This window comes from Callionymus lyra, chromosome 15 (assembly GCF_982586985.1).
Source record: "Callionymus lyra chromosome 15, fCalLyr1.hap1.1, whole genome shotgun sequence".
In the NCBI taxonomy this organism is placed as follows: Eukaryota; Metazoa; Chordata; class Actinopteri; order Syngnathiformes; family Callionymidae; genus Callionymus; species Callionymus lyra.
In genome coordinates this window covers 21,325,293-21,340,228 of record NC_141832.1, presented here as the reverse complement: position 1 = coordinate 21,340,228, position 14,936 = coordinate 21,325,293, and the positions used below count along the sequence as shown (strand labels likewise).

General features: G+C 37.4%; 1 protein-coding gene across 10 annotated transcripts in view; it reads left to right on the top strand.

The window, feature by feature from the left end:
- arhgap23a (Rho GTPase activating protein 23a) overlaps positions 1–14,936 on the top strand; it is an 81,505-nt gene that overhangs the window by 29,221 nt on the left and 37,348 nt on the right. For 7 of the 10 annotated variants that reach the window (XM_087808614.1, XM_087808623.1, XM_087808621.1 and 4 more), the window contains exon 1: positions 12,297–12,616. The exons of 2 other annotated variants lie outside the window; for them this stretch is intronic. In XM_087808614.1, the coding sequence (XP_087664740.1) occupies positions 12,422–12,616 (195 nt within the window). In that variant the 5' untranslated portion in view covers positions 12,297–12,421. Of the gene's footprint in view, positions 1–10,601; positions 10,701–12,296; positions 12,617–14,936 lie in introns of those variants that run through there. One more of the 10 variants, XM_087808618.1, reaches the window with a different exon arrangement.

Below are 14,936 nucleotides of genomic sequence, written 5' to 3'. Positions count from 1 at the left end.
CAGAGCATTAAGTGAAGCGTATGATGGATGTCTTCTTAAGTTTATTTTTGTGAATCTTCTGGAAATGGAAATCTGAGTCTCAACATCTTATAGAGTGACATGAAAGGGTTCAAATGATTTAAAAAAATTCCACACCCCCCCACTTACCAAGGGGATTCTCGTTGATTGTACTAAAGAATTCCTCGCTGCTCTAAGAGCTCCGTAAATGGGCTCTTAACAACTCCAAACTAGCAGGATGGTGAGTGAGCGAAGCGAGCGATGACTTCCTCAGCGTGGTGCGAGCGCTGGCGCATGGCAGGAATGCACAAACCAGATGACCTCAAATGGAAACTCCAGACCGGCCATCTCGCTGGGCTCCAAAATACACTTAAGATTCTCGCGTACTTTCCTTCCCTCGGTGGATAACTCCGCTCCGTCGGTTGGTCTCGCTCATTACTAGCTCCACCGCCGCCACGCCCTTAAAAACCCCGGGCTGCCGCCTGGTTCTGGGCCAGCGACTTCAACTTCAACCAAGGAACGTCATCACTCGATACCAAACTAGTAATTTTCCTCCATGGTAGCGACGAGCTAAATATACTCATGTTTGTCCAGAAGGCCAAGAAGTCACACAGGGCGGGCGGGGTTGGGGGGCTCAGAGTCCAGCTGGTCCAGGGTTGCAGGAGTCCTGTGGTTTTTTTCTGGAGCTGCTTTCTGCTCCTGAAAGAAAGCAGAAAGAGTGGGAAGAAGACGGGGTGGGCTCTCGATGCAGAGCAGCTCAGACGTGACTCTCTGATCGCTCCCAGAGGTTGTGGTCAGAACACGGAGGGTGCAGTGCGAGGAAAGAGCTCTTTTGCCAGATGTCGTCATTGGCCACGATGTTGAGTATGTGCTTGAAGGTTGAGACGGAAACCCACGCTGAGAGTGTTGAGCAGTCGTTTAAGTGAAACGAAATGATCAGTGTGCATCATTGAAAAGTAGAAAAATTGGGTGAAATCTTTCTTGCTTCTGTTCTATTGTCATTGATAAAACATCCAAGTCAGAATATGTCAGATATCTTATCATACCTCTTAATTTAAAGATGAATTCAACCACTTTTTGTGGTTTTAAATGTGTTCCATCGAACCTTGAATATGAATTTCTGGATTTTTACCGCATCAAAATGAACTTCGAATTTGAATATCCATTTTTTTTGGCCGTCTATTTACTGTTAAATGCATGAATACATTCAGTGTAAACTTGAATCTGTAAAAAAAAAAAAAAAAAAAAATGTGTATAAATAAATTGTAAAATAAAATTCAACGTGAATAAATTCAGTGTAAGAAATTCAGTGTCACAGAAAGAAGGAGTGAGTCGGGCGACCAACACATGTGATGCTGCTTCAATGTGTCTGTTTACTTCTTTTTTTTTTCATTCATCTGAAGAAAAATAACCAAAGTGCCTGTAATTCAACTGTTTATTTTTTTTTATTCAAAGATTTTGATGTTTCAATTTGAAGTCTGAAAGCACACATTGCACAAAATTTTCTCCATTAGATCCATAGATTTCAGACGTATTATATTTCTAATACAAGCTGTGTAAATAAGCTCATAACAATTATTAATCATTTTAACAACCCGTTTGCAATTGCAATGGAATGTACATACATTATATTTATATTTATATTCTAAATATTGAATGTACCGGTGCAATATTTCCCATGTACAGTGAGATTGAATGTTTATATTTGATAGTACATACTACATTATATAACGTTACTTAAATTAGCTTTTTTTTTAGATTGCATTTTTACATAGAATGTTCGTACTGTAGTTTTGATATTTAAAAAAATGTTCTAGACATTTTCGACTTTTTACCCACTGACTTCTTACTCTGTGAACGGATTAACTGCAACTATTTTATTTTATTTTAAAAATAATTTTCCCCTCCTAGGATAATAAAGTATTTCTGATTCTGATTAAAGAGAGGTTTTGACTAAAGAAAGATGTGAACAGACTAAAGAAAATAACTTTCATTTATAGATAGTTAAAAGTGTAGCTGTTGTTAAAGTATAATATCTTTACTTGAGTTTGTGTGTCTCTGGAACATGAGTAGTAAAAACAGGGAAGTTTTAAAGATGTTTACATGCCTCCAGTTTTCACGCCAAAGGCACAGGCCTCTCTGTAATTTGTGTCAACACTTAAAGTCGGCTGTGAAAGCCAATTTCAAACCGATGATCAGGTCAAGTGTCTCTGCTGTCAATCATGTGTACCTGCAGGTGGTTTCCTTCGCGCTCCAACACGACCGACTTGCTGGTCGTCATAGTAACTGTCAGCTCTGATGTGACGGCTGATTGTGATGAACGAATGTCAGAATGTCAAAGACCTTTGGAATAACATTTATAATAATCCAAAATCCAAATAGTGTTTCAACTCTTTTAAATTGATTTGTTTCAAAGAATAAGTCTGAAAATAATTACTAACAACTTAGACTTATTTGTTACTATTACACATGTTATTATTTATTTGATCTAATGTCATTCCATTCGCTATAAACTGACTGAGATTATTTTCTGAATTTCAGTGAAAACAGAAATTTATCAGCACATCAAACAATACAAAATATAAGTCACGATAAAACAATAATTCTGAAATGGTTACATCACAGCTTTAGAAGATGAATAGTGAAGTTTAAGTCACTTCTTAAAATAGGTTGCATTGTTTATTTACCTATAACTAATTATTTTAACTTGTATAGTTTCTATAAACCCGAGCACTTTTGATATCTTAGCTCAGCTCAGTGTTGTCTTGCATTAAAAAGCTCTATAGTCCCCAATTTATATCATTTCTGTTATTGCTGTTTTAATGGTGTTTTGTTTAAAAAGAATGATGGTATTTTCCCTGAAGTAACATTAGCCTGTGACTCTTCACACATCAATACACTCATTTCAGTCAAGTTTACTCAAAAATGGAACCTGTAAACTAGTGGAAAACATTTATATACCAAGGTTGGTTCATGAATATGATATAATGCCCACATTCTACAGAACATCATCATCGATTAATACTTTGAAATCCTCAACTCTTCATTTTCTAACCCTGACCTGAGATGAAACACCTACCAAGTCAAATGCTGTGAAACATGAGCTGGATCTTGTTTACACAAGGTTAGTAGAAAATGTCAACAAACAATATAATGAAATCAATTCGACTTAAAAGGTTGTTTCTCTCTGCTGATAATCTCGTGAAATAGGGTCAGACGGTGTCGTGCCACATGTCTTGCCCATGAAATCCTAATTAATTATTCATTAACATAAGCTCTTATAACACACCCTGTATAATCAGTCTTCTCTTGCGTGCTAAGTATTGTACTTATTTGCTTCTTAATTTATAATTAACGCTTCAGTGACATCATGATCTCTTATCTTTTTTACGGGATATAATAAAAATAATAAAAATGGCACAAATTGCTACAGCTTGAATTATTCTTCTATCTTTTTCTTCTTTATTAACAACCGGTTTTACAGTAAATCCTGTAAAGAAACTAAAGGAAATACATAGAAGAGAGCAACTATCTAAAAATACAATATACAATTCAATAGAACAGCTGACCAGGAATCAAACTCATGATGGAGAAGTGTCTTGACCAATTTTTCAAAGCGATTGTCACATGAAAATCGATTTATTTTATTGGTTTAAATTATGGCTGTTATTTGTTCAAGCCAAGTTAGTTGTTTTTGTTGGTTCAGAAAGGAGAGAGCAGCAGCAGTGAGCAGCCATACAGGTGAATGAAGAAACTTTCTTAAATCAAAATGGAATTCCATAATGTTATCATCCGACAACATTTCCCAAAAGTTTCATTGAAAAATGTTCATGATGTCAAGACATAAACAATCTAAATATAATAATGTACAAACACAGCGCCACAGAAGAACTTGAGAAATAGTAAACTAATTCTGACGTCAGCTTCTAAAGAAAACTTTCACTGAGTCATATATCATCATAAACTGTCTCTTCATCTTCTTATGACAACATCAGCATGACGGGACATAAATGTCCAGTTATAATTAATTCCCCATCGTAGCTACTTTCCTCAGACAAAACACATGATTTTTCCTGTTCTAACTCACTGTAAATTATACCCTTAAATGCTTGAAGGGGAACAAACTATATCACTGCATGTTAAGATAAAAAAAAAAATGCTACTTAAGAAACTCACAAATCAAGTTAAAATAATAGATATCCTTTGAATGTGAGTCAGGAGTTTGTCATCTCTAGTTGTTGTTGTGCAGCACTTTCTGACCTGATTTTTTAAATCTGGATAAATTCTTCCAGAGGCATCGAAACATCTGCCAACCCCCACAAACCCTCTGCTGCTGCTGCTGCTGCTGTCTTTTTTTTTTTAGTCGTTGTTTCCAGCCTCAAATTTGTGAAGATCTAATGTGACGTCAGCCGGCAGATTGTTGTGTTCCCTGGCCTCGTAAATATGATCCTCAAACCTAAGTGATGAAGAGATGTAGTGTTGGATTAAGATTTGTTTTGTTTTTACGGCTCCACGTCACGTCGTAAATATGCTGACCTGGCTGGACATTCTTTGGCTAAGAATAACATTTTTCTACTTTAAATGATCAGACTCTAGAGAGGATTAAAGACTAGTGAGTGGGAAAAAAAGTGGATTCAAACAATAAACATACGGCCAAACATGCCAAAAGTAAACTTGTGTTTATTCGTGAATTGTTTAACATGGTATTAGAACTTATTTTGAGTAAGGTTGGGCAATACTCTCATAGATAACACATTTTTAAGTACACATAAATATCGGTAATATTAGAATATCAGGTTTAAAAACAAAGGATGCACACGTGAATCATTTAGAGGTATGCTTTAGGTTTATTACAGCAACAGTTGTAAATATTAAATAACACCATGAAGGTTCAGTTTAATTTAAAAAATTGGTGCAAATTTCAAGAGGGTATTTGTAATTGTTCATGACGTCACTACGTTAATCGTAAATGCGTCACGTGACTGTCTTCAGGAAGTAAACAACAGTCTGGTTCATACATTGACTTGATAACATTTTTAAGCATCATTATCTTGCTATTTTAAATAAATAAACAACGAGATTACAAAAAAGTTTGATCCTCCATCTGCGCGCGTAACCGTCAGTCAACGCGCGAGACTCCCACGGATTTCACCTGCTGTCGCCCTCGTCTCCACACATCAAAGTCCACAGCAGGTGTGACCCTCGTGGAAGACTCCCACTCGTGTCATCCTGCCCTGACTTCATTCATTCCACTCTCTCCTGTCAAAAACATTGTTGTGACGTCATCCACCTGTTGCCTGGCCGCGGCGCTGCCTCCCTCTAGTGGCTGCTAATTAGCAACTGCAGCCCGAGTGGTGCGCCCTGATGTATACGTTCTGTTGGGGGGATTTAGTGGAGATTATAGTTAAAATTAACCCGCTTAGAAGTGCTGCCCCCGAGACCCAGCTCTTGTAGAACCATCTCCGGAAGATTACCTCTAATAGCCGTCTAGACAAGAAGATTCACTCTGTTGCTGGACATTTTCAGTTCATATCACCTATTTCCCCACAGATATAAGAAGATAAACAATAGTCTGACGTGTGAAATAATATAAAAACAACAAGAATAGACAAGATAATGTCATCGCTTTAACCCTTGATATGATTAAATACAATTAAGGGCAGTGTTGTCATGTGTTGATCAAAAATTTAACTTTTTAAAGCAATTTTAAAAAGCACCTTCAAATACATTTACATCAGAAACTTTCATTGCCAGTTTTGTCCACACAACACAGGAATTAATTCGTGGTGTCAGTAAAGAATAAAATAATGAAGTAATATTAATGAAAATACAGTAACATTATGATAAATTAGAATAATGTACAATAAAATAAATAAAATACATTTAGTTTAATTTAACAATATTCATGATCTGGACAGCAGAACGTCTGATTGTCACAGCGGAACACAACACGGTGATAGAGTGGGATGTATGATAACATACATTATTAAAATTGACATAGTACAACAACATAATGTATCTTTAATATAAAGTTGGACATACTATAATATTTGCGGTAAATCTTTTTAAAGGTATCCATTATATTCTCAGATGTACTGTATATGTAACACAGGGTTCCCTCGGATCCTTAACCCTTGTGTTATCTCAGGGCGAAGGTGACACGGAGGCCCAAAAACAAATATGTTTGAGCTATCCCTTGTTGGTCAAGGTGACCACCACTGTATATGTATTTCTAGAAGCCACCTTGAACCAGTCGTTCACCTTGAAACAGAGAAACCCCAAGGGATACCACAAACACATTTGTTTCCGGGTCTTCTGGTCACCTTGACAGAGAAATAACATGAAAGGGTTAAAACATTCAATTTATGAAACTAAAAATATTGTTTCTTACGTATTGGCATTAAAATGTCTTGAATCAAATTGTCACGATACCTTCAAATGTGGACAAATGATAAATAGGATTTGTTTGTTTCAAATCTTGTAATATTGATTATATTTATTTATTAAAAATAAAAATAAAAATAGCGGAACTAACAAAACAGTAAAGTGGTTTCAGCCAGGACTCTAGCAGCAGAGGCACTCCACTGTTCTACTTCAACATGGTTCAAGTATAAACTTTGTAAAGAGACGTTTGCAGATGTAAATTTAACAATTGGTTGTCCAACCAACTTTCTACTTGATGGCTGAAAGCAGTACAAGGTGTGTTCCTTAAATGATAACATTTTAATGCTGAGTAGGTCCTAACTTGATGATATTTAACATTCTTTAAAAATGTTCTGTAAACACGGGAGGCCAGAGTTTATTTCCACCAGTAGGGGGAACGAATTCTCAAATTGTCTTTGGAAAGAATCCCATCGTGTCTTTGAAGATGTGTCTGATATGTTTACTACTGATGTGGAAGGTGAGCCTGAAGACCAACATTTTCTTAAAGTCTAAAACTGATGAACATCTCAAGAAGCTGCCCAGACTTGCATCCTCTAAACTATGACCAGGTTATTCACTGGCAGAGTCACAACATCTTTAAATGGATGAACAATCATCTGTTGCTTCTGCAACAATCTGATTTTGGCTGCATTCTTCTCCGGAAGGTTCCTTTCAACTCTCTTGTCTTGTGAGTTTCCTGTCGTACGCCAGTCCACGGCTTCATCGCTTCATCTCATTGTGATGTCAAAAAATGCTGTTATGTCTTCTAAGAAAAACCACAGAGGAAAAAAGGGAGGTCCTTACGTGTAAAACCCACGGCTGTATGATTATGTTTGGAGTATGCCGGGGATTTAAACCCACCACTAATCTGTGTGTAGCAGCTACAAGCGCGATCCGCCCTGTTCTCTCACCCGGCTTCACACTTTCCACTGTTTGTTAGCAGAGGAACGAGCCAAGGAGGTGCCAGCGCCGGGACTCCTTCAATTCAGGGTTTAGGAAATTACTGACACGAGGGTGACACCAGTGTCAAGGTTTTTTAAGTGCAGCTTGTTAAATTACGCAGCCTCGCAGTAGTTTGAAAGAACTACATTTGAAGAAATGAATGTAGCTTTAGAAATATAAAAAGGTTGAATATTTTAATTGGTACATTTCAATCTTATCTTGTCATGTATTACATATTTTTTAAAACGATAAAAATTGTGTTTGTATACAAGTTAGCTATAGCAAGTCTGAGCTTGTCGTTGTAGTATGTAGTTCAAGTATATTAAGGTAAATTATACCCAACATTGACGCCAACGTAAATACCTCTGTGGCTTTGATCAGGAAAAAAGCACAATATAATTATAATGTACAACTTTCTTGACATTATCTCAGAACCAGAAGAGCAGTCTTTCACATTGGCAGTGTTTGTGCTCCATAGGATTCCACAGTTATCTCAACTGTCACTTACATCGGTTAATAGTGTCCCGTCACTTACCTGTCGCTCACAACATGATCTGTTGTGCTTTTAAATGATCTATCTAGATCAGAGAAAAGTGTCATTGCGCTCATATTAGTGTCATTACGGTGCATCCGAGGGGTTCTACTGTAGTTGCGGCCAAACACAGACCAGATTATAAAAATAAAATAAAACAGATAATCCTTTTTTATTTCTCATTGTTGAAATTTGAAATGAACACAACATGAGTTAGTTCACAATGAGTCTGGTTCTGCTCCAGGTTTCTTCCTGTTGAAAGGACATTTTTCCCTGCAAGTGTCGCTCAATGTAATTTTTTTATTTATTCAGATAATTCTGGTATGATTTGACACTTGAAATATATTTAATTATATTGATACAACACTTAATATTTCATGTCATCGTTGATAAACACATTGTAATTTTTAAAAACATTTGAAATAAATGTAATTTTATGTTGATTATTGTTTTTGTAGTGAGTCGGTTACAAGATCAGCGAGTTTTCAAACCACCAGAAAGGTAGAAAGTGATCATAAATGACGAAGAACAAAAGCGTGCGACACAAACTCTTGTCTTGTCGCGACTAGTTTCCAACAATTGCTGGGATGTTGAGCCCACAAACATGCCGCGATAAAGCAGGTATGTGGCTGAGCTCACTGCATAAGACCCACATGCAGATAATGGACCTGCTGAGACCTGCTCCAGGTCTGTGGGTCACTGAACGGATGGAGTGTTTGCCCTCCATGTAAAGTGTAACTTAATGCTGCTTCTGTTCATTCGGTCTTTTATCCTCGTCCTGGTTCAACTGTTCTCCGTGATATCTTAATTTTTAAATGAAATGTACGATCCCAGCTCTCACTCCTGCTGGTGATCCACTTGTCTCTCCACAGGGCGGTTCCGCCTACTGCTCAGAACCCAGTCTGAACCACAGCGAGCACAGAAACCCCCCACAGCACTGAGACTTTATAGGAAAACCTAATTACACAGCTTTGTGTATTTATACTCGCAGAGACTGTGTGTGTTTGCACAGAGTGACACGTTTGACAAATCTGAGCGAAGAAGAAATAGTTCTGGTTCTTAGATCTAACTTTTGTTTTGGCTGTCGACTCGTTTAATGAATCTTCCAGAAACAAACAGTCCCGAGTCAAAATCATTAGTGGTGTGTACTGGTCCGAATCTGGCCACATGATACTTATTACCGTACCAATTTGTGTTACTATAGTAACCGATACTTGACTCTGGTGTTTTTAAAGTGAATTTACACACCACATGACTCTTGATGAAGTCGTAACTGCCTTCATTTGTTTTGAAATCAAATTATATGTCCAAACATCGGCTTTATATGCTGCTGGATTCTGCTGTATCCTCTCATCCTCAGTCGTCGCCGGGATCTCATAGGGTTTCATTATTCCTTTACACATAATGACTGCTGCAAATAGTAAATAAAAATGTAATTATTTTATTTTACTCACACGTTATCGGAATATTAAACATAAAAGTATGATTTGAAATCCAAAAATACACTTAAAAAAATGTGTCTAGTTAAATATTCACTTTAGTTATTTTATCACTTTATCATTTTGTTTTTAAAATAAGAGATAGATGGATGCACTCACACCTATTGTATGTACAATTGAGAATTATCAGTAAACCTCTTATACTGGAAGGGAAATCAGAGTAACATGAGCATTAGTGATTAGTTTATGAAGCTTTATGAAGCATCGTACTCATTGTCAGAGCCCACTAGATGGCGCTCTTTGCTGTATAAGCCTTGGTTTTGAGCTAATATTAAATTGAAACCTCCCATTATGTGTAAGCTACAGGAATGTCTGCTGAGCTAGAAGAAGTTTGACACTGTTTCATGAAGCTTCATCAGCCCATCACTAACAAGCTGGAATGTTATACTCGTATATACTTTAATAATAAAGATATAAAAGGGTCTGACACGACAACAACTCATCTGAAAACAAAAGCAGAATAATGAAAAGGAATTCAATGAAAGTAAGGAAAAGCACATTTACACTCTGTGTGTGCATGAAGAGAACATTTGAACCGAGTTTAAAATCAGCCATGGTATTCAAATCAAAATAAACTTGACATGTTACAACAAAAGTGATTTTATTTCTTCTTCAACCTTGTTAATTAAAATGGCCTTTGTGTGGTTTCTTTCAACACTGCTGCACTTCCCACTATACTAGTTACCATCTGAATAATAATTAAATATCTCTGCATTTAACTGTGTTGCAAGGTTTTAATAATGTTTTCATTAGTACATCACACACTTCTCTGTGCCTTGTATTGCAGAAAATATTCTTTATAGTGATTCTTCTTTTTACTTTTTGTAGTTTGGGAACCAGAGCAATATAGATCATTTATGGCTCTAAAAAAACAATAAACATTATAGTTAAAATGAGCAATCGACGAGCTAATGGCTACACTTTCTCAGAAGTTTCCAAGATATATTTTTATCAAATGTTAATAAAAAGAACATTTCCCATGAAAATAAAAATGAACAGTGATGACTAAACTGCATATAAGCTAGTTTACTATTGAAAGTTGAAACTCCTCATTCCAGTTTAGTCACCATTGAACAAAGCTCCTATTGACCAGCTCCACACCGAGTGTGTGGTTTATTTGAGAGGGTACTGTACGAGGATATCAAGTTCATACATGCCCGGGTGCGCGGCAGGTGAAACCCGTCCAGCCTAACCTGCAGAGCTGGAATTGTTAACGGTGATGGCTGCCGGCGGTGAAGTCGGTCGTCTGCTGTGAAATGGTCACCTGCCTGCCGCTCTCGCACATCACCTGGACGCCCGGCTGTTGGGTGAGGAGCTGCTGCCATGATTTGTGGGTCTGTGAGAGTTGTTGTGTGTCGAGGTCAGTCAGGAGCCGCATCCTAAGATCCGTCCTAATGTTGTGAACCCGGCGGCGGGAGGAGCGAGACCGTGAAGGCAGCTGCGAGGAGAATGTTTTTTCTTTTCTCTTTGTGCTGGGAATTGTCGCTTTTTGTGTGTTTTGAGTGGAGGGGAGGCTTTTGTGGAGGTTTTACACCAGGATCACAGCTTTGTTTTGGTGGGACTCGCACACATGCAGCACACGTGTGGCCACGGATCTGTTCGCAGCCAGAAGTCACCTGTCAGAGGATATACTGCTTTTTAAACACGATCATTTCTTACACTTGACACATGTGGTTGTTGATAGTTTTGATGTCAAGTTAAACAATTAATTATATTTAACTTGCAGTGAATTGTCATTTAATATTCATAATAAAACATGTTTGATAAGTGATGCGAAAATGGTTTGAATACATAGAAAATATAACTATATAATGTATAATTATCATTATTTATTTTTTTTTCATTCAATTTTTCAGTATGAATTTTATCCAGATAGAACTTATAGTTGTTGTTTTTTTTTATCTCATTTATTATTTTACTTTGGAGTATTTTTATTCATTTATATATGGCATTTTTTACTTGGAAAAAAATCAACTTTCAATAATGTCATTCATAACAGGTGAATACTTTCTACAAGAAAGGTATTAAAAATAAATGAATCATATCCATTTAAGAAAGGTGTATATGAAGGGCAATAAAAATAGATAATTTAAGAGAAGTACACTATAGTTACAAAATAAAAATTAGTTTACCTCTTAAAATATGAATTAAAAAATTAATTAAAAAGAAATTCATAATATCCAATCCAGAAAGGAAATAAGTAAAAAAAAAAAAAATCTGTATATGAAGGACAATAAAAAAAAAACTAGAGAAGCTTAATGGTTTATAAATAAATAGTTTAAATTTATTTAAAATACCCTGAAAAACATTTTACTGGCAAAAAGCTAAACCTTTACAGCAATTCTGTAAATGCTAAATTACTGTCTCCAGTACTGTTGTCTTCTGCAGTTAGTTTTCCTTATAATTCTTACTATTTAATAGGCAATGTTGCTGTTTTTTACATGTAATTTTTATTGTCCTGAACCTTTTGTAGTTCTAGCAGACAAGCCCGGATCAATAAAGACAAAAATATCAAAATGCAAATGCAAAAAGAAGTACATTTTCAATCCAGTGAAAGCATCAAATCAATCAATAAATGAGCAACAACAGCTGGACAGTCCTGAGATAAAGAGTTAGGGATGAAGCTGTAACTGAGATGAAGGGATTTGTCTTTGTAGCGGGAACAAGTAGGAGAGAGGGGGAGTGAGCAGGGAGGAGACTTACTTCCAGCCCACTGGGACACTGTGTTTGGGGGGGGTGGACACAGCGGCTGTGTATGCAGAACACATCGGACACCGATGAGCCGTCAGTTGTTCTGTGAGTCAGTAGTGAAACCAGACCTCCCTGGACGTGTAGGACACTTTCACTCCGAGGAACTTTTGGGATTAAGCTTGGGGGGGGCGGGGGGGAGGCGATGGATCGCAGCCTGGAGTCAGTGAGGACCAGTGAATGATCGAAGGCGAAATCCACTGACCACTGCGGCGTCCAGTGTGCGGTCCATGTGTGGGCGGCCCAAAAAATGTGGATCTGACAAAAAATCTGCTCTCCAATGCCCGCTGCGATGCTCCCATGCCCAACACTGGCCGGGTCTGACTGGAGCTTCCAGAACCCGGTGGGAGTCGACTGCAGTTCACCAGAACCTCGTTGCATCTGGGTGGCGGTGCTTCGTGGCACTGCTGGACCACCTCCATCCCCTCCACCTGCCATGCCCTCAGGCTGCAGACAGAACCGTTATCACTCCTGGGTAAGAAGTCTTGGATGAAGGATCTTTGGAAGCAGAATTTGCTGAAATTCTTCATTTATTAAGAAGAACTTTTGATGTCATTTATTAAGTGAAGCTTTGTATTTCCAATATTTGGACCAGTTGAGTTTATATTTTGAATCAGATCAGCTAAAGTTGAGCTGTAGTTTTATTTCTCAAGACATTGTTTGGAAAAAAACTGGAAGAATTTGAAATTATCTTTATATTTTTTAATTGTTCATTATCATAATGAGTTATTTTCAAAAGAAAATGTGACGTTTCAATGGGAATTCAATTCATGAGTTACAATTTATTCTTCATGTCCTTTTATAGTTTGAATTCCTTCCATTTTTCCTCTCCTTGACACACTGATACCCTCATGTCTCCATATCTGAATTTAATCTCATTCCATCAACGACATCAACACAAGGGAGAGTTTGAAACTTTTCACAAGCGTGAAAATATCCCAGATTTAAATCTCCACTGCACAAATGTGGTGTCTAGAGTCCACAGTGACGTCTGCGGTCGTCAGGAATTGAGATCATGCGGTGATATCAGCAGAATCGTCTCCAGTAACCACACTGTGCCGGATTTGAAGCAGCCTCGCATGTCAACGGAATCCACAGCTTGTTGTCCTCCCTGAGGGAGGTTTTTCTCAGTATACAGTCAGTATTTTAGCTTTATTTAAACTATATTTTGTGATTTTGGGTCATGAATTAGGAGAAATCTTCAATATTCAAATGTTGACGGACAAGACATCATTTCTGTTTTGTAAAACATTTTGACTTTATTATTGTATCATATTGTTTGCGATTATTGGTTTCATGTAGACAGTAGAGCCTTGTAAGTAAGTAAGTAGTATTGTGTAGTAACTCTTCATAACTTTGTCTGGGCGAGTGTCATGTCGCCACCATACTTGTTAACAGTAGTGGGTCAGAGACAGTGTTTTGTGTGTAGTACTGAAATACTATTTCAACTGACCAGGAAGATAAAACCAGAAACAACAATGAAGAAACTGAGTTCAAGACATTGCAGCAACACTGTTCTGACACTAGGGGGAACCAGAAACACAGTTTAAAACCTGCATATAGGAGCTTTAAGATCAGTTTTTTATGTTTAAGCTTTTATTTAATAAACATTTTGGGCACTTTTTACAGGCTACAATGATTTATAAATGTAACAATGTCGGTTAATGGCATGAGGCTGGTCTAACTGGTGAAAAAGGAGGGGGGTTTGCAATGAAAAAAGAAAGTAAAAAACATGATTCATTGTTTGCATTTTCTAGCAGTGATGCAATGATCACAAGTATGTGACAGTTAGCATCACCCCTGCACACTCACACACTCAGCTCAACATATGTCATCCATCAGAGTCGTGCTTACATCAGCAGTCTTAGGTGTTTTCAAAATACACTTCTCTGAGACTTTTTACGAAGCAAAAGCATATGTAGAAAAACCCTTAGATGGATGAGCTGAACAAAACCTACAATAACTTATGACACTCATCGAGGATACTGTGCACAGTTGGATGTGCAATTAGAGTGTAATTATATTTCATGACCCTAAACTGATGCTTCGATGAGCTTGTCTGGTTGATTTGACTCACAAGCATTAAACAATACAATGATTTTGAACCTCGACCGTCAGTAATTGAAGAGAGAATCAACATTTTTTTGGCGACACTGATGAGGATGATCAGGTTCATCGTAGCGCCAATTCCATTGGTGTTACTGCTGCTCGTGTTTATCTCAGTGTCACAGTGTTTGTGTGGCCCGGTGGCCCGTTCATTCTTCAGAAGGGAATCTAATGAGTGGCCGAGGACAGACGAAGGGGGCTGCAAAAGTGCCACTTCTGATGATGTGCTGTGGAGGCAGTGAGCCGTGAGAGTCACCCCTTCATGCTTTGAAAATTAAGGGCATTTCTTCACTCTTTTGCTGCTATCTTTCTCCTTTTTTTTTATTAGCTAAAACTACCCCTTATTGTTTACTAGCACCAGCTAGAGAATGGGGCTGAGGATGGGGGCGTGTACACAGCTGGGGTTACCATTTCCTCAGATGCTCTCTAACAAATTGACATGTCTTTGGATACTCTGTGTTGCTGGGGTGTCAAACTCATCCCACAGTCCAAATAAAACAAGTATTTACTAGACAGGAAGTATGAATCTGATCTAATCATTTATTTTTATTTAAGAGGCTCCATGTTTGTTTTCCTGTACCGAACATTCTTATTCCTGTCCTTCAACATCATTTTTACTCTTATCTTAACTACAAATTGCGTTATCTATATGAATATTAATCTTATTTGACTATTGTCTTGGTCAGTCT